The sequence below is a fragment of the Chaetura pelagica genome, unplaced genomic scaffold (genome assembly GCF_000747805.2).
Source record: "Chaetura pelagica isolate M959 unplaced genomic scaffold, ChaPel_1.0 scaffold117, whole genome shotgun sequence".
NCBI lineage: Eukaryota > Metazoa > Chordata > Aves > Apodiformes > Apodidae > Chaetura > Chaetura pelagica.
Window position 1 is genome coordinate 9,553,372 of NW_009954185.1, and position 20,126 is coordinate 9,573,497.

Below are 20,126 nucleotides of genomic sequence, written 5' to 3' on the forward strand. Positions count from 1 at the left end.
ATTTCCTGGGTGAAGGATTTATCCCTACTCCAGACTGTTACCATGCTGTTGCGAGTAGGTAAAAGGGCACTAAAACTCTTAAGAGCAATCTGTTCGCCAAAGCTTTGGAGAAAATATATGCTGGTTTTGTCCCTGATCCATTTATTCTGTGCACAAGCAAGGAGTTCAGGACTATCCATCATGCATATTTGCGAAATATGTAATCTTCTCCTCTTTCAAAACAATAAGAGAAGACATTCACACACATTAAGCTAACCTTTCTGCTCCCACAGCTGAACCACTGTAATCCACAGCACATACTTCTGTATCACCCCCACCGAAATGTAAGACTCATCACTGTAAACTATCATTTCCCTAAGAAAGTAAGCCCTGTCTAGCAATGCAAGAGGCCCTCAAAAGATTATACTAAAATAGTCTGGAAAATCTCTAACAATCTCATATCCACTTGCATTTACTGCCAAAAACTGTTTGGCACATGCTGTGTTTTTAATGTCTTTGTAGCCCGCCTCCAGGAATCAAAAAAAAAAAAAAGAAAAACAAACCAAGTAAAAACTCCCATTGATAAACAGCTGAAGGGAGGGAAAAAAAAGTGATCCTATCTTCTTCAAGAAAATCTGTTCTTTGTGAGCTTTGTATTTCACATTTCACTTAACACTGGCTGTCAGTCTTCACTTAGAAGAAATCCAGAGTGCAATCCAAATGTAGCTTTTATAAAGTGTTCAGGTTGGTATGTATAAAGCCAAAAGCACGTTTTTTTTAATATTGTTGCCTATTATCTTTCAGATGACTATCCATAAACATTGCTACACCTGAGCACACTTGATCTGTATATAAAAACATAACCAATCATCAGCAACAAAATTAAGATAATCCAAAATAGCCTTCCTTTCCATCCCTCCAAGACATTTCCATGTTGTTACTGGATTGGAAGGATGACACGGCCACAAGCCACCACCTCATTGCCAGCAGGATCCACACCCTCCCATGCTGATGCCTGTCATTCTGTACCTCTAAACTAGAGCCAGTTGGCAGCCTGTGCTGGAGGTTAACCCAGTCCTGCAGGGTCAGCAGATGGGAAAGGCACTGCAAAGGGATGAAGCTCTTCACTGCAAAGACTCCAAAAAGCTCTGTTGTTTCCCCAAAGGGATACAGATCTCTGTCCAGATCACGGACCCTGGCCTGGACCGTGGCTCCTGCTGTGGTTTGCTGGCAGGGAACAGTCTTGTGCAGGAAGGTTCCTGGCCACTAAGGACCTGATGGATCAGAGACATCTTAAGTTCTGCCTGTTAGCTCACAAACAGGGTATCTACCCCAGGACACAGATCAATGAGAGTGTGTGCACTTTTGCACACCTCCCTGAGCACTGACAACTTCACAGGCCTGTGGTGGGTTGACCTTGGATGGTGACCAGGCACCTACCCCAGCCATTTTCTCACTCTCCCTCCTCCACAGAACGGAGAGAAAATAAGATGAAAAAGTTCATGGGTTAAGACAAGGACAGGGAGATGATTAATTACAAATTACCATCATGGGTAAAATAGACTCGACTTGAAGAAAATTAATTTTAATTTATTGTCAATAAAAAATAAAGTTAGAGAGGAAAAAAAAAGAAGACTAAAATCACCTTTCCACCACTCCTCCTTTTCCCAGGCCTCCTTCATTTCTCACTCCTCTACCTCCACCCTCCCGAGTGGTGCAGGGGAATGGGTGCTGTGCTCAGTTCCTATCAGCTCCTCTCCACCTCTCCTTCTTTCTCATGTTGTTCCCCTGCTATGGCATGGGGTCCTCTCCATGGGGTACACTCCCTCAGGAACAAACTAGACCAGTGTGGACTCCCCACAAGCTGTAGCTACTGCCAGGAACCTGCTCCTGCGTGGACTCCTCTCTCCACGGGCTGCAGCTTCCTTCAGGCTACATCCACCTGCTTCGGCGTGGGGTGCTCCACCAGCTGCTCCACCATGGTCCTCCATGGGCTGCTGTGTGGGTACCTGCTCCAATGCAGGCTGTCCACAGGCTGCAGCTCCCTTAGGAGATGTCATCTGCTCCACAGGGTCTCTCCAGGGGAAATTTTGCAGGGGAAATGTTACTGGAGCCCCTCCTCCCGCTCTCCTCTCAGGGCTCGCAGGTTAGGCCCTGGCCTCACCTGGCCTGGCTTCTCCTTTCCCCTGCAGCCCCCCAAAAGCACCTGGGCACATAAACCTGATGCAAGTTCCTACTTCAGCCTGATAACTCTCACTGCTTATCTCATTATTATTAGTTCTGCTTGTCTAGCAGGCTGAGACCAACACAAGATGTGCCACCGCCGCCACCTTTTCTCTCACCACCATCAAATTCCTTTCCCACCGTGCCTTCACGTGGGTCTGTTTCAGCTCTTGCCCAGATGCTAGTCTGGGACCCCTGGAAAGCTAACAAGGGATGCTAAAAAAACCTGTGGTAATACAAAGCTGTGGGGTTGGTTTCCTATGGAAAATGGCTGTTAGGTGAAATACTTTGCCAGCAGCCCACAGCCACGTACACCCGGATGAGCAGAGAGAGCCAGGTTCAGCACTCTGAGAGCTGAGATCCTCTCCTGTGGCTTCCCAAACCAGATGTGTCTTTCCTTTAAAAAGAAGTTTCTGCCTATTTTTATTTCCATCTGTCATGTTGAAGCTAGGTATCAGTTTTTAAGTACAGAATCACAGATTTTAAGGGAAAACATTCTCTACAAAATACAGGAAAGGAAATTCACAAATCTCCATTTCCATTAAAAACTGATGCTTTTTTCTTTTTTTTTTTTACTTCTTATGAGTAAGAGTTAATGGCTCAGGTGCTTTCCCTGCATATCTTAACGTTTAGCAATGAAGTCTGTACAAAAGACATCATAAATAACACAAGAGCTGTAGGGCATCCTCACTCCTGCTGCAGCACTGCAGAGGATATAATGGTGAAAGAGGTTTTTGTGCCTAACTACGACGAGACAGCTCTGCTGTTTAAAAACTTTAAACTTGGGTTCATACAGGTCTGAAGATCTCCTGATAGATCCCAACAGAACAGTAATATTTTCAGCTGGTCTCAACATTAATCTTCATGATGAACAAGGGGATAATAGCCTGTCCTATTATACTCAAGGGACAGATGTAAGACCTGAAACTGAAGACAGAAAATTTCTCCCATGTCTCTCAGGCCCTATTCTGCAAATAGTTTCTCTTTTGAGTGATTTCACTAAATACTTGGGCAGCATAGAATTATTTTTTTTCCACGCGAGTGCAGATTTGCAGAAAAAAGTCTTGAATTTATAAATTTGTTTCTAAGAGGCTGGAGATACGCTTATACTGAAGGAAACAGGTTAGGATTTTGGATGTCAATTTTCCTTTTCAGAGCAGGTTCAGTATTTATAGCAGGTAAGCTAAACATAGCCTGAGTAATGTCAGATTACAGCCATTACAGAATCTATTTTATTTTTCTGCACTGTCCTCTAGACCATATAAATTTAGCTATACACTTAAAAAGAAATGAAGCATGATTTTTTACACTGGAGGCACTTGTGAAGCTGTAAACATTTTATGCTCACATTTAATTTGCACAAAATATGAAGCTTTAATTGTTCAGTGCTTAGTTGTTCAGTTGTTTAAAAGCAAAACTTGATGGGTTCTTTAGGCAAGTTGAAGAAATCATCCCAAGTCTCCTTAGGAGGGACAAAGACAAATTAAAAGGTAGGTGATTAAAAAAAGAACAGCATGAACATTAGAACTAGCAAAGCCAGGTTGCCAGTGCAGCTCTGCTATCAATATCCTTCAATACCTACCCCAGTTAGGCTTGTGCTAATGCCTTTTCTACAGCGTCAATACTGTAGGTGCTTTTCAAGTACTACCAAGCTGCCTCATTTTCACCATATTTGTGAAGAGTTAAACTCTTCTAAGTCCCTTTACCCCTTCTTGAACACTGCTGGTGTCAGCCAAGAGGCCCAGAGTTAAAGGTCAGGGAAGGTAAAAGTATTGCAGAAGACAGTGAGGCCTCAGGGCTACAGGCTAAACCATTTCTCACACACTTACTTTGCAACAGCCTAATACCTTCCTCTCCCTTCTGCCCTCCATACTCCTTTCTAGGTAAGGAAAAGGAAAAAAGGGAAAGATATACTACAGCTTAAAAGATTTGACAAAAGAAGGAAAATGTCACAGGGGAAAAAAAGCCTTGAAAGCAGTAAGGAAGCATTCTTGTATGCACTACTTAGGTACTGCTAGAAGGACCAGATCACTGCAGTTTATGAAGTTATGAAACTTCCCTCTAAAGCCAGTGTTTCTACACGCATGGATGTCAAGAACTGCTACAGGTTTTTATAAAACTGTCTCACCAGTAGCCAAAAATCTGTAATTTATTCTTGACAAGCATCTCAATTTAGTAGGAAGAAATAAATTATAAGTTTGCTGTACCAGTGTATTTTTCTTATTATGCTTAATTATAAATATAAACTTACATCAGGATTTTGTAACACCACAGTATTAATGTATCAAGCAGAAAAAAACCCCACAAGATATTTATGAAAATCTGAGCTCACAGTACTGATACTGCAGAGAAATTTCTGGTGTGAAAAGTATTTTACCTTTTCCTTTGGGGTCTTTTTCTTCATGTAAAGACAAACCACAGAGTGCTAAATAAGCTGTTTGAACATTGCCTAGCTGAAGGTGGTACATAAACATCACTTCATTGTATTCACTTTATAAACATGAGACTTCAGTAACATTATGTTTAATTTAGACTTCTTCAATAGGAAAGGAAGTGAACTGATTTGACACTTCTTTTAAAGGGGCAAAGGGAAGAATGCTTGTGTTCACTTAAATGAACTAACATCCTTGATTCCTGACAGATTGAGCTTTAAAGTGTAATTTTATAATGGAAATGTTAGTACAGTATCCCTTTATTGCAAAGGGTTTTTAGGAAAAGCTGGCTTGGATTTTTTCACTTTCTCACATTGACACTGATGTTTTTACCAATTTAAAGACCTTAACATTAAACCACTAAAAGGCATACAGGTTTCAATAAAATTCATTTTTTGTATCTTCAGCCCATATAACCAAATGAGCTGCTTTAACTTTTTTTAGCAGAAAAGATAATAAAGTTAAATGAAAAGTCCCAGAGTTTAGTTTTAAGACTAAATGCTATTTAAATGAAAGAGTTAAAGAAAGCAGAGTTCATGACTCTCAGATAAAGATAATAGCTTAGCTCTATCTTTACATTGTGCAGATTCTTCTTGCATAACTGATACACACTTCCAGTTCTCACTGGTGTGAGGGGCTATCAGCTGCCTATGAGTCAGACCAGGGACATAGGGATTTGGAGGATCACTCCCAACTGGATCACTAGCATGCTGGGGGACTGGGGCCAAGTTGCTTCTGTATTTCTGCTTTCCTATCTGTGAATCAAAGATAATCATGTGCTCTTTTAATGCAGAATCCATTAATCTCTAAGTAAGAGATACTGTAAGCATGCCTATCATTCTGCCAGTTTAGTTGGTTTCTGGAAATAGCTTGTGTTACATGAGAGAATATTAAGAACAGAAAGTAGTACCAGACAGAAATAAGTCTACCTGAAGGTGTTGTAATTAAGAAAGTACTTGCATAATCACAGAATGGATAAAACAGTGATGAAAGAAGTAAAGCAAAATGTGCATACCTAAGTGTTCAATAGCCATAAACAATGTAAAAGAAACACATGGCAGAAACACAGAGTTACTAAGACATTAAAAAAAGCATCACATAACCCCAGGAAGGTATATTGCCAGAAAATGTGTGTGTTCATATACATACATGCATGTGCATGTGTGTGCATGTGTACTCACAGTCATGCAGAAAGAGAAAGAGAAATATCTAACAGCCTTTAGGTTGGAAAGAAACTTCAGGAGTCTGATTCTGTTGGTGGTACTTCACTGCTTCGCTCATCCAATACAATGCAATTCACAAATCAATTAGGGCTGTGGAGAGGGAAAATTAAGACTGATTCTGGCTTGCAAATATAAAGGGTACTGATTATTCTAACATTCACTGCAGTTTGTAATTATAAATATGTAGAATTAGGTGACTTAGCTATCACAAAATGACCACAGTGCTTCCTTCTGACTTGGCTGTGAAACCAAAATACGCAATGTATACCAGAAAGTAATGACTCTGAGGATTCAGAAACTATTCTAAGAGCTTTTATTTGAGACATAATAAAAAAGCAGTTATGAATTGGGCTAACTATTCTAGAAGACAAAATTACTACAGTTTTTTTCAAACAAAGAGTTCAAGAACTAACATGGTGTTTTTTCTCCCAGACTTGTGTCTCAGTTTACTGTCAACTCCAAATGAATCTTCCCTTGTGGTAAAAGCATTTCTAAGGCCTCTTCTCAAACTGAATTACCCGATAACCAGTAAAATTTAAACTAATTTTGCAGTCTTCTTCCCAGTGTGGGCACTGAATGTCCATATCACCTTCACTCCTACTCAGCTGACCTCTAAGAAAGGTGTTTGACATTATCACCTTTCAGTACTCTATTCCTCTGTTCAGAAGTTATTTGTTCAAAAGCTATCTGGGTGAGCAGGAAGGAAGAGAAGGAGGAGGATTAAGGTGCAGAGACATGGAAAGTAAATGACACAATCTTAAATCCTTTGGAACAAAATATTGCCTTCATATGTTCATGTGAGCTCCAAAAACTTCTTGACACAGAACTTCTGTACAGGTGGCAGATAGACCAGAATAGAAATCTTATCTGTTCAGTATAGCAGATAAATGACAACTTATTTTTTAACCAACAAAGGAACATCTGTTTCAAACACCTCAACTCCTCACAGTTGATCAAGATGAACTATGCCACAGGATTGTGTATTTATTGTATACATTGAATGTAATTAATTTCCGACCTTAGCATATCACTACCCAGAAGGAGCAGCAAACACAGCATGACTGTGGTATCATTTTCTTTTTTTTCAAGGTACTGAAGAGGTACTTTCCTTGTTTAGCTACTTCAACTATAAATCATGGGGAAACAAGATTTATAGTGTCTCTTTTGTCATATTCCTCTTTGACAGGAGCTCTGGATAAGCCAGACAGAGCGGGTAAAAATCAAAGCTAGAGACATACATATTTTTCCTGGAACCAGGAAGATATATTCCACCTAGTCAATATCCTTAGTTACAAGGAAAGCTTTTATGATATTTTTTTCCAGAAGGGAAAAACCCCACATTGTGACATCCAAGTTTGTACTTCAGCCCAAAAGGGTGAGTACAGATGAAAATCCCCTTTTCAATCCAATTCTAGTTTTCAGAACTTGGCTCTTCTTCTCAGCTGTATGTACTTCTCAGGTGACCACAGAATTCAATAGCAGCCTTCCTCTCTGAAGAAATTTTCATTCTCCTCCAAGTTTTTAGATCTATGGCTTGAACACTCTGTTTTCTTACTACTTGACACTTTTAATGCCAGAATGTTACCTGTAAAGATGCCTAAATTAAGTGCAAATTTAGGTATTTAAAGAGGCTATATAAACAAAGGCCAGTATATGCTGCAACTGCTCAGAATCTCTATGTTATTGAGGGACCAGGTGTCAAGCTAAGCACTGCATTACCAGGACATCCAGAGGAACCACCAAGCCTCCTACTAACAAATTATACCTAATGCTTCTGAACAAAGGGCAAATGGGAACATTAACAATTTATACAGTTGTGATACAGTTTGGGGTTCTATCTCCCTAAGTTTCACATACTATTTGTCTAAGTTCACCCAATAACTTCTTGAAACTCTTTATGTCAGAAAATGCAGAAGACCAAAACCAGAAATGTATGCCCTAGCTAGCGTGCATTAATAAGCTGATAGCATCTAATTACATTTTATGGGATCCTGCAAGCAAGAAGCAGCTAGGATTTAATGAACAAGGTACTTAGTTTTAGAAAACATACCTGTGTTACTTTTTGCACCTCTGAAAAACACGTATTTAAAGCACAACTTACATGGAACAGCATTAAAGTACTATAACTGATCTGAAACCTTAGGTTTAGTACATTGGCATGAACTCCACACAATTAGTGCAATTACACTCTGGCTTGTACTTTCAAAGTATCAAGGATTACAATGCAGTATCCTTTAGCCAACTTAACAGGGCTTTCCACAGGAGAGTGATCAAAGAATTAAAAGTTTTACAAATAGGCTATTTCTTGTTGAAACATATCCATAGCTGTCATGCTGCCATCACTCTTAATTTAACAGCACATTGATTATTTGTAATAAAATCTCTTGTGGTAGCTTAAAAAAAATTACCTTTATGGCAACAGCTGAGACTGATAATGAACCGAATCCAGAGAACACTCAAGCTCTCCTTCACTCTAAGGGTAATTCTGTTAAGGGAGAAGCACTTTACTGGCCAAAGTTGAAACAAATACTAGGCACAGGTGGCTCATCTGTTCTGATGGCACTCATTATCATTCATGTCCTAGCTGGTAAGACACCCCTCTGTGCTCTTGCCATAATAAATTACAAGCAGAAGAAAAAATAAACTATCATATAAAGAGTTTCCTGGCTCACAGTCAGAGAGGTAAGAGAAGTGTAGGGAGAAACCCTCTCACCTCTGTTTATATTGCTGGGAAAAGAACCTGATAAGCAACAGTATGTATTAAGAAGGCAGCAAGAGGAGAAGTAACTGCAGATGAGCATTGTGTGACAGCACTCTGAAATGTCCCATGGACATCTATTTCCTTTAGAAGATCAAGACAATTCAAAATAGCTTAAGCAAAACCTAGTTAATTAGCTATTAGCCTGGACTAAGGAGAGAAGAAAGAGAGAGTGGCATTGGCATTTCTATCTCTTGCTGCTTTGTTGGACGTACAGTGACCTCAGGAAGCCAGGCAACTTTCCTGTCCTGCTACAATGCAAAAGGGAAAAGAGGAGGTTTACACATTTCCTTCCATCTTCTGCTGTTGTTTAATTTTCTTATATTACTTTTGCCCTTACTGTGGGTAAGGGGATACAGCAGTTGTTTCCATTCAACTTTATCCACCTGTAGGTGCAGTGGAAGAGAAAGCTCATCCCTTATGAACAAGTGCTACATGGGGAGTATAGGCCAGTAATCCCAAAAGCACATCTGCCATTGATATACCCTGTTGGAAATTCCCAAGAAATTTCAGCTTCACATCTCAGAGACACAAATCAAGCAGACCCTCAAAACCACTATGGAAGTGAAGGGGGAACATTGCCTCCTTTGCTTTTCCAATGAAATGAGCAGCTGACCATTCCATATGGCTCCTTTTATGTTTAGTGCACTGCCTGCTCTGCAAAGGTTTCCTTTGATTCCAAGGGAACTTTTCCCAGAAGAAGATATTGCTTACCATATCTAATATTGGCAGGATACAATTCCCCCTCCCATCTCACCTTTGGGAGAGGCAGGAGATGAACATCAAGGCTCAGTGTGCCAAGACTTGAAAACATATTTGCATGCTGAAGTGGGACTCTTGCTTTGAACACCAGCCACAACAGCTCTCCTGCACTTTGGGTAGTTCATTAAGAGAAATCAATACAAGCTGCCTTTTAAGAAAGCCAACACTTGTTTGTTGACATGCACGTAACTCCTTTGAGCCAAAGCATCAATGCTTATAAGGTGTGCAGTAAATTATAACAAAACCACAGGATGGCAAGGCTACAGAAAATACTGTTTCGTTTCAGTGCAAACATGAAACATAAACCTGAATACATGGAGAGGAAAAGTAATTAATAAGAAGCAGAGACAAAAGATTTGTCACATTTACCTGGAGACCCTTCTTCTCAATCTTTTTCTGGAGTATTTGAAGGCACTTGGTGAAATCTGTGAAGTCCTGATCCATTGTCTCAATTAACTCACATCCCTAGTGAAGAAGCAGCACAATGAAGAGAAAAATATATGTCAGTAATCTCTCAATTTTGAGAACTAATACTGTCTTTATTGAAAGTAACTGCAGTCAACAACTCCTAAAGTCTCTGCATGGAGATGCAGAATTATGTAAAAGACTGTAACGCCTATAGAGCTCAAAGACCAGTTCTCAGCTGAACAAAACAGCAGTGCAGGAGTAGATATTCAAAGCCCATTGAGTACATCTGTGAATTTGGTTAAGCATATTCCACAATGTTCTGCTGAATGGAGAAGCTCTGGCGTGGTGAGCAGAAACTTTCAGGATTGGATTCTAGGAAAATGATTGTTCTCTTTGGTGCTACAGTTACTACATTTCTGCTACATATATTAAAATGTGCGTGTGTGTGTATATATATATAAAAAAATACGTAGGTATATAATGTATATGTGTATATAATGTATATATATACAAAGCGGTCAAGCTTCCTGGATCCAGTGCTAGTTAATTTGCTGTGGTCCAACAACAATTTCCTGGCAGTGGGGTAATACGGATGAGAGCAAGTGGAGAAGAGCAGGAATCCCAGTTTCTTAAATGAGAGCTAAAGCAAGTCTTAAACCTCTGATAAAAAGATAAGTAAGGAAAAGTGGTATATCTACCACATCAAGTCACTAGTCAAAGAGGTTTCAAGGATACAAAATATCTAATACAGGACTGCAAGTTGAAATAAGAACCATGCATGCTGGATTTAGAAATTCCCTCTCCTACCACTCCAAGGTCCCCTTAAAAGCCTCTCAGCTTTGTCTTTATCTGACAGACTTTATGTTTCTATTATACACGGTAATAACTGGTAACAGAAAAGCACTCAGACTACACAATCTTTGTATGTGTGCCTGTGTGTAAAAAGTATGTTCTTTTGTTACATCAGAAAAAAAAATGCAAATTGTTAAAGTTGCCTCTACCTTACACAATAAAGGTACAGAAGACCAAATTTCCCTGATCAGTGCATGGATAGAATTTAGAGGATTATATGCAACAAAATAGCAAGCCTCCAATAAGAAGAGATATACTAACACTGAAATGCTTCCCTACCCAGCTTTTGTGTAATTAAAACCAAACAAAATATTACACAGTAGAGGATTTGGATGAAACGATGAGGGAAGAAGAGATAATTTTTATTATACCTCTTCTCCTCCCTCCTCAAAAACTTCTGAAAAGAAACCTGGTCAAAAGTGGTAGCCTTTCTGATACCTGATATTCCTCTAAATATTTCTTCAACAGGCCTGCTGAGGTGAAACATTACATAGCTGCAACAGCACATGTAATCAAAGACCTCCGTTGCAGAAGTGATGCTGCTGCCTCCACAAAGAGGCTTGGGAAAATGAAGCTGGAGCTTGCACTCAGTGCTGAGCTTCAAACACTTTGAAGATCTGACATGTCTCCACTCACATAAAGTTGGCAAGGGGAGAAGGGACACAAGCCATCTGGATTCTGGTAATGAACATGAGTTGTGCAATGCCAGCCAGAGACACAAAAGGTGGCCAAGAAAGGTACGGGGGTGTTCAAGCCCACCCAGAAAGCTCTCAGTTGGATCTGAAAACTACTGAAAGCAGTTTGTTAATCAAAGCCACTCTAAATGAAAAGGTGTCACATTCACTAAGAATGGGGTGCTCTCAAACAGTCTCATTATTAGCATTGATAGTGGCAAGAGAGCCCAAGCTGTGAGAAACTGTGAACAGAGAGAACCTTTCCAGTCTTCCACAATCAGCCTTTGAACAGCATGAGAACGCGACAGATGAAGACTAAATCAATGGCAGGGACAGCTACTGCTGAGCATGGGAGAAGATATGGAACCTGAGTTACCAGCTCTTAAATTAGCATTAGAGAAGGAAAGTCTTTTATCTTTTGCTAGGGCTGTTCCTTGGCTTCACAGTGCTGGTATAAGTAAGTAGCTTAAAGTACTGATTTATAAATAAAAGATTTAACCCCCACTCTTCCCCAGCACTTTGAAACACTCCTTCCTGCAGTCACTAACAAGCCTGATCCCCTCCATTGACAGTCAAGCTTTGGTGGCTGTAGGTAGGTTGCAATTCTGCTTTCCACCTAGGGATGACCAAATTGTCTGTTGCTTGGGTATTTTTTTTAAGTGATGTACCACAGCAGAAATTCTTTTAGTATTTATTATTTTATACTTTCTAGTATTAAAACATTTCACTTGGCTTCTCAGGATGTTCTTTGATAAAAGTATTTCAGAATAGCTACAAGGTACTACCAAGGCAAGATAATGTCAGCATGGTGGCCAGAGAACACTGCAGATCAGTTACTGCAGCTCCACAAGAAAGCCATGATGCACCACAGATAAGACATCCCTCCATTCAGCCCTGCTACTATCTTTTGCACATATTCAAAATAAAGGGCTTCAAAGACAAGTCACAGAAATGCAATCTAAATGTGTGAATGAGATGTCAAGTGCACAATTCATTAAAGGCAGGTTACTGCACTCATTATATTGATCCTAAGAGGGTACTCTGGCTGCAGTAACTAAAATTGAATCTGGCTTAACAGTAGTGTCCTGAAACTGTTTACCCAGTGTCTGCACCTTTGACACTTTATTCAACTACTGCTATAGATAGTCCTGGAAAATGTTGACAGCATGCCACCATTAAAGCCACCACTTCCTTCAAATTAAACTGATTTCTCATTCCCTTTCCACATCAAGTAGCTGACCAGTTCTGGAACTGGCAGAGATATTACATCTCCTCTTTTTGCCACCATGGCAAAGAAACTGGTGTGGCCAAATCAAAATGGGGAAGAGGACAGCCAGCAGGACCTGCATCTTCCTGCACCCCTTTCACAGCCCTGCTGGAATTAATGTCAGTGCAGTTCATGTTCACTGATGGTAAGAGAGTTTTAGAAAAATCTGTTGCTCCTGACATATCAAGTTCAATATTTTACACTACACAATGGGACAACAATTCAAATGCAATTCTTGTCAACCTTCACCTTATTATTCCTGAATGACAAAAATCTTCACATCAGAGCCTTCTGGTGCAGTCAGGGTTTAATGAAAGGACAGGGTAACAATTGCAACATAAGCAATAACATTTGTAGTTTTATAGATACCTGCTCAACTTAATAACATTAACCTTTGGTAAGAAAGTTAAAAAGCCAAACAAATTTAACATTAGGAAAGGTTAGAAAAATCAATACCACACAGGAGGAAAGAAAACGATAGATTGCATCTGGTGACGATACAACGTTGCTGAATGGAAGGATGAGGCACACAGAGCTTGGATTTGGCTGTTCTTATTATAGCAATTATGGGAGGCACATTGCTAAGGAAGGAGGAGTGTGCCAGACACACATAATAGGATTATTGAACCCTCTATTTCAGACGGACACTAAAATGTCAATCTGAACATCTCAGCATTTCTCTCATTTTTAGAAATATTATGCACCACAAAGCATGCTGTGTGTTTGAAGAAAGCGGTACGTAGGTGTCCATTCCCCCGTGTCCTTACTAATCTCTTATTAAAAGAAAGTCATATTTGTTCTTTCTCTAATCTTTCTCAGCATGACAATATAATTAGGATAGAACACATAAAATGTGTTCTAAAATGTGTTCTAATGTCTTAATTTGTATTCTTATCTCCAAGACGATCTTTCTCAGCATGACAATATAATTAGGACAGAACACATAAAATGTCTTAATTTGTATTCTTATCTCCAAGACCCTCCTACCGCAAGCCACTCAGGTCTATTGGAGTCTGTGTCTGGCTCTGCTCACTGTGTGCACCAGTGACATCCAGTTCAGTCTTTTAACAATTCCTGTTGCACTGAGCTCAGTTTTGAGGTATCAATCTCAACACAGAAGCACTTATGTATAGTGTTAATGGCAGGCGGCAGGAATGGCAGGAAGCTCATATATCCTCAAGTTGAAAGACAAGACGGGAGAGAGCTTATAGAGCCTCTCAAAACCACAGCACAAAGTTTAAGGAACCTACATAAATTAAACATTATTTCTAAACACACTCCTTTTCCCTTATACCCCAGCTGCCTAAACAGTAATGCACTCAGACAACCCAAATACCTCACAGACTGAGTAAGAGCTAAACATTTACATGACTATTTCAGATGGAAAGGACTTTACAAATTCATACAGTCCAACCTTTTGCTCAGAGCAGGTTATATTTGCTAAGGTTGCTCAAGGTTCTTTCCCATCTAGGTTGAGCACCTTCCAGGATGAAGACTTGACAACTTCTTTGGGCAACCTCTTCCAGTGCTTGACCACTCTTGTGGTGACATTTTCTTTCTCAATGTCAAACCAGGATCTCCTGTACTGCAAATTCTCTTCCTAATCCAGCTTACTTTAAAGAGTCTGGCTCTGTGTCCTCTCTGCCCTCCCATTACAAAGCTGAAGACAGCAATATGATCTCCTGTTCACTTTTTCTTCTGGAGGCTGAACAAACCAGTTTTACTCAGCCTTTTCTCATCTATCATGTATTATGTGCTCTAGACTTCCCTAACATTTATTTCCCTTATTTGTGCTGTATCCACACAAAGTATTTCTACCTCAGAGCCTGAAGAAGTCAATTAGCAGCAAAGAGGTAGAGGGTTCTTATTACTCTCATTTTTTAAATGTAAATTTCTGACCCCAGGGAATTTCAGTAATTTCACCCCTCTGGTATCCTCTTCCACTTTTGCCTACTCGGAGAATAACCCCAAACTTCCACATTATTCATAAACTAGCTGCAGTCACCTGAATGTTTTGAACTCCCAAACATTTTCATATCCAAATATGCAGACAAGAATTTACACTCCGAATTGGACTCAATGTAGTTGATAGTTAAAAACAACTGTAGGAAATAGCATACATGTATTCAAGCAAAGTTCTGCTCTAGATCAGGCATCGATGAACAGAAAGAGACCACAGGGTCTGACTCCAGGTCTTGGACCAGGCCTAGCAAAGAAGAGAAATATGTGGATGCGGCATCAGGCAAGTTTAAAAGATGACTGACTTATGTTTTACCACCTTGTCTATAATCGGAGAGTCGAGGTGTGACATGAGAACATTTAATCAGTACCAGAAAGAAAAAATAACAAACCCACACACACACAAAAAAACCCTAGCTGATCCAAAACAAGAAAGCTCTAGAAAGCATATTTAGCATGGGATGATGATGCTAGGATGTCACGAGGTATCCAAAAACATTTAAGAAGAAAGGACTGCAGAAAGAGACCAGAACATCTAGCTTGACCTACTGATGGGCATAGAAGTGGCATAGATTTCCTACAGGCTTTAAGTTACTGAAGACTGACGTAGTGAGATGGCACCAAAACCACAGAGCTGGTTTCTCTCTATGAATTACAAACCAGCAAGAAATGAGTTATCTGAATCCTTTTGCATTTTGGGAGTAGGATGCAAGTATGAAAGGCAAAGCAGTTAAATTCACTGATTTCTTTTGGGAGTTTCAAATGCTGTTGAACAACAAGTGTTGAATGGCTTCTTTTTTGATCAGCTTAATTGTATGCCTTTTGATTTTTGTAGTAGAGAAGAAAACAAATATGTGTAATTGGTGAAAATTATTTTGGATATTTAAACAGCCAAAAATAGGTAATTAAGAGAAATGCATTTTCTTTCCGTTTTCAGACTCAAATTTGGCTGACTGCTTGGCATCAGTGCAAAGCTAATATTGTACAGATTGCTGTACAGTTCTGTGGCGAACGATGGTTTGACTCATCCAATTGCACATTAAGTGGTGCTGCCATTCAGATCAACTAGAAGATTTTATTAATCATGGTGGAAGCATATGCACTGGAAGCCAGATAACTGAAATCCACACTCTGAAACAAACAGAAAGTCCCATTACTGAAAAACAAACGAAGAATGTTTGGGTTTGACCATCACATCTAACCTTACAGAACACAATTCGATTGATTAAACAAGTACTATCTGCTGGCATGAAACAAACCCAATAGGTATAGATAAATATATGCAAGCCTCCCCAAACCAAAGCTACATGAACTTGTCAAATTTAAGCACTAAAAAAACCCAAAAGAGCTCTGTAGTTGAAACTCTGATGGCAACAGCTGCAGCCTCTCTTCCTTTCCACTGTTTCTATTTTGACATGGTCCTTTTCAAAGTAAATATAATGTTTCCTGTTTTTGTTTTTAATGAGGCAGCATGTGGCTTCTGGTGGAGGATAGGTTTTTTATGCCAAGTATTTGAGGTTGAGATAGTAGCAATGACACCGTTTTTCTGCATTAATTAGATTGCCCTCTTTCAAAAGAAAAGCCTATTGTTTATTAAATCATGGCAACTAACTAAAATGAACAAAATGTGAGTCTGTTTGGTTGGTATTTGAACAATACCAAAGAAAGCTACCTCAAACAAACTGAAAAGCAGAAAAACAAAGGTTTCAAAATCTAAGAAACCAATCCCAAGTGAAGAAAAAAAAACCCTCACAAATTTAGGAAAAAAAAACCAACATCAAAACCCAAAAAAACTAACAACAGAAAAACCCCAGATAAAATACAAAGAGCACAGCTAACATTCCATTTGCTGGATGAATTCTCAGTATTTATGTGTACCAGCACAAATTCTTCTGAGTTATTAAGTTTGGTGAATGAAAGCAGACATCTTAAATACTCACTCACAGGTCAGAAAGTGCAATGAAATAGATGTCACTGCAACATCTTTATCAGAAGATCACTAATGGCTTTTAAAACTTTTAAATAACCAAACAGAAAGGTAAGAGTGTTGCGTGAGAAAACTGAGGTAGAAAGGTCTGTCAGGAGCTGCAGTCTCACATACACAACTCAAGTCTCCATACCCGTTCCTGGCATTTAAAGACTAGACCTACATTTGTGCATCCCTGTGCAATCCAGACATGCTATTTCTCCAATCTGATGATTAAAAGTGAGCACAGAGAAGCAGTGACAGCCACCTGCTATTTTTGGATCTTCTCTGAAATTTCCCTTATGTGCCTTCCCTTGTCTGAAAAACAAAACTTTAGAGAGATGAGCTTTAATTGATGGTCAGGCTCCTTCTATAATTAGTCCTGTGAAAAGCTTTCGTCTACCAAGCCGATTAGGCCCCTTGGATCCTAACCTATTATGATAGGGACTGATTACAGTACCTTGGCTTTTCTTGGATAGTAACTTGGAAACAGGAATTGCTGCTCTGTATGTGTGCATTTATGTATGAAGATATGAGGTAGCTTCTGTGTGGGAAATGAGAGTGCTGGAACAGCACCAGCTTTTGACAGAAGGGAAGCACATGCCACTGACTGTGGACAGCCTAAGTCACTACCCAGCTATGTCAGTGGGATTATTTTTTGTTGACTTGGATGCATTTTGAACTAAGGCTAAGAACTGTGAAGCTTCTAAAATGCTGTACCTACACTTAACACATACAAAACCAAATATTATATTTGGCACTTGTACCAAGGGCAATGCAAGTAAGTAAAACATTCTCCTGAAATAAAGCTGGCCCATCCTGAAACCCTGTGCCCCACAAAACTGAAGAAACAGGGCATGCAGGATTCCTTGTAGTTCACCCATTTGAGCTAAATTTTATAAGGTGGGAGGGAGTGAGAGGCTATTTGCATCTCAATTCCCACAACACTTTATGCTCACTAACCAAACAGGTAGGGTTTTTCTGTTTTTAAATTAAAAAGGGCTTCAGGTTAACAGCTTTTGCTTTTTATCACATAGGATGCCAGACACTCTGAAGTACTACAGTTATTAAACAGACACTGTATTTGAATCGACTTCAATTTCCAGACTGATAGCCAATTCTCAAGATTCATCTCAAGTTAAGAAAAGCAAGAAGAAAACAGCTAGGCTTGTACTGTGGTGCTTTCAAGGATCTGGGCTGGCAACTTTTAGCCTTCCTAAACATTATCTTAGTGTGATCCTTTGCCAGCAACCTTGGGACCCAAGAGCACTGTGACTGTAAAAACATACAGAAGATAGCAAAAGAGATGTTAACTTGGATGGCATAAAACTCCTTACAAGGCTTTTTTAATAATTACACTTATTTAAATACATATGACCAGTACAGCTAATGTTTCTTCTCTCTTGCATTCAGACAGCAGGCTTTATGTAAGAGTATTCTTGTTCCTTAGGTAGTATCTACCAGTATGTACTTAGTTTGAGCAATATGTAATTGATCTGAAAATAATTTGAATTTTGAGAGTGGAGCTGCATCTCACAGTATTGATCACTGGACAGAATTACTTGAGGCTTGGCCTCAAGTATGAGCTATACTCAAAAAAATGGTACTTTCTCATACAGATCTGTCTACATGTGCAAGATGAGTACAAAGGGATTAAAAGACTGGTCACCTAATGACAGCAAATTGAAAAGAGAAATATCGCCTATTATGGATAAAACTCAAAAATACAATTTATGTCAATACAATTCAGTAGCTAATTTTTCTTTTTGGTATTGGGGTATTAAAGAAAATGGCAAGATTAGCCCCAAGACTGATTCTTCTGGTAAGTCAGTGATTACTTCCCACTGCTTGTTAGTTTTCATTTATGAGCAGCTGGTTGCCTTTTATTTTAGTACTCACTTCTAACTTGGCTAGGTATGTGGTTAGATAACACTAATTCCTCCCCCCTTGTTATTAGTCTGGCACCTTTCTGTAGGGTGTGTTTACTCACTGTCTACAATTCCCCATCGTTTCAGGATAATTTTATATACATCAAAAGGAGAATGCTAGTCTATACATATCTTTAGCCCAATTCAGGCCAGCTTCTGTGTCCAGCATTTTAAATTATATGCCTGGTCCCTCTTTCTCCTCCTTTAGTTTTGCAACCTTCTTCCCAGCTGTATTTCTCCTTCTGTGTGAAGGGAATGGCTAATTTAAATTTATGGATGTCTCCGTTGCTTTCTTGAGGCAGATCATCTGGGATCAGCAGACTATATAACATTTCCCATACATGCTGGTACCTGAGAATGGCAGCAGGTTTACACTGCTGAAAACTGATTACCTCCCAGCACTGCTACACCAGGTCTACAGCCTGCTTATATATTTATAGGATACCAGGAACAGTAACTCAGAGTGAAGTTAATACTTTGCTGTTAACCATAAATACTCAACAATAACTACAGGCAGAAAATTAATACGTAAAAGAGATGTTGCTTTTGGGAAATAATTGGAGGACAGTTCCTATCCTATACTTCAACAGACGTTCATGTTTGAAGCACTAGTGTTGTAAAGAGTGCCAAAGTCAAAGGGCACACAGGTATTTATTTAGCTATAGCCTTGTGTCCTGAACTGAACCTTATGGGTCCAAGAATTTTAAAGACTGAACAGATTTAGCAAATGCCTCATCTTCAAGTAGATCAAAGGAAACAGGTTTCCAAATTCAAAAGAAAACTATATTGTTTTGTATTTCAAGAGGTGATTTGCAAAGCTAACAGTAATGACAATAAATAACGACTACCACCTACTGCCTGCTTTTTCAACAGAAGATGCAGGTTTAGAAAAAGAGAACACCTTGCAGCTGCACGTCGTCCTCCCCATCCCTTTTTCACATGATACATAAACAACTACTCAGGGGACTGTTCAATTAAATAACAGAATATCCAGCTTGCTGTACTAAAAATATTTGCATTTCACATGTGAAATGTTCAAGCTTTGAAGAGATGTCAAACATCACATCAAACAAAATAAAGAATGTGTAGTCAACTAACAGCAAGTGCAAGCAGAGACTTTGCATTGGTATACCCTAGGTCTGTCCGAGTGGGATATTCCTTTGCTCTCTTAACGTAGAGACAGTTATTTCTGAAGCCTAGCAGTGCCACTTCTATCTCTCCTTATAGATCCCTATGGTCCCTGGCAAAGTCAAGCCAACACAACACAAATGACAGAGACATTACAAAAGGCACTACATAGTAACAGGGTCTAATCATAACCCATTCCACTAACCATCCTGTGATCAGTCCCTAGATGGGTTGTATTTTAAGGGATATGTGTCCAGCACCAGAAAGCAGGGCTCCTAGTCTTATCTCTATTAATGCTGCAGTGTATGCTGAAGTGAATCAGCCTGAATAGACATCTATGTGAAAGATTAGATCCCATGATCTTCCCCAACATGACTGTGAGCAGAATTTGGCCTTGTGCATCTTCTGTTGACAAAGGGCAATGCAACAGTCAGGGCACATTCATAATCCAAAACTCAAGCCACAGCCATTTGTGCCAAGAGCTGTAACTGGTTTGCAGGAATGGACTGCAGGGGGGAAAAAAAAAAAAAAAAAAAAAAAAAAAAAAAAAAAAAGGAAGCAGAGGTT

General features: G+C 39.4%; 1 protein-coding gene across 1 annotated transcript in view; it reads right to left on the reverse strand.

Moving 5' to 3' along the window:
• TPK1 (thiamin pyrophosphokinase 1) overlaps positions 1-20,126 on the reverse strand; it is a 205,523-nt gene that overhangs the window by 125,262 nt on the left and 60,135 nt on the right. The window contains exon 4 of the mRNA XM_010003042.1: positions 9,747-9,842. Coding sequence (XP_010001344.1) covers positions 9,747-9,842 — 96 coding nt within the window. The remainder of the gene's footprint in view (positions 1-9,746; positions 9,843-20,126) is intronic.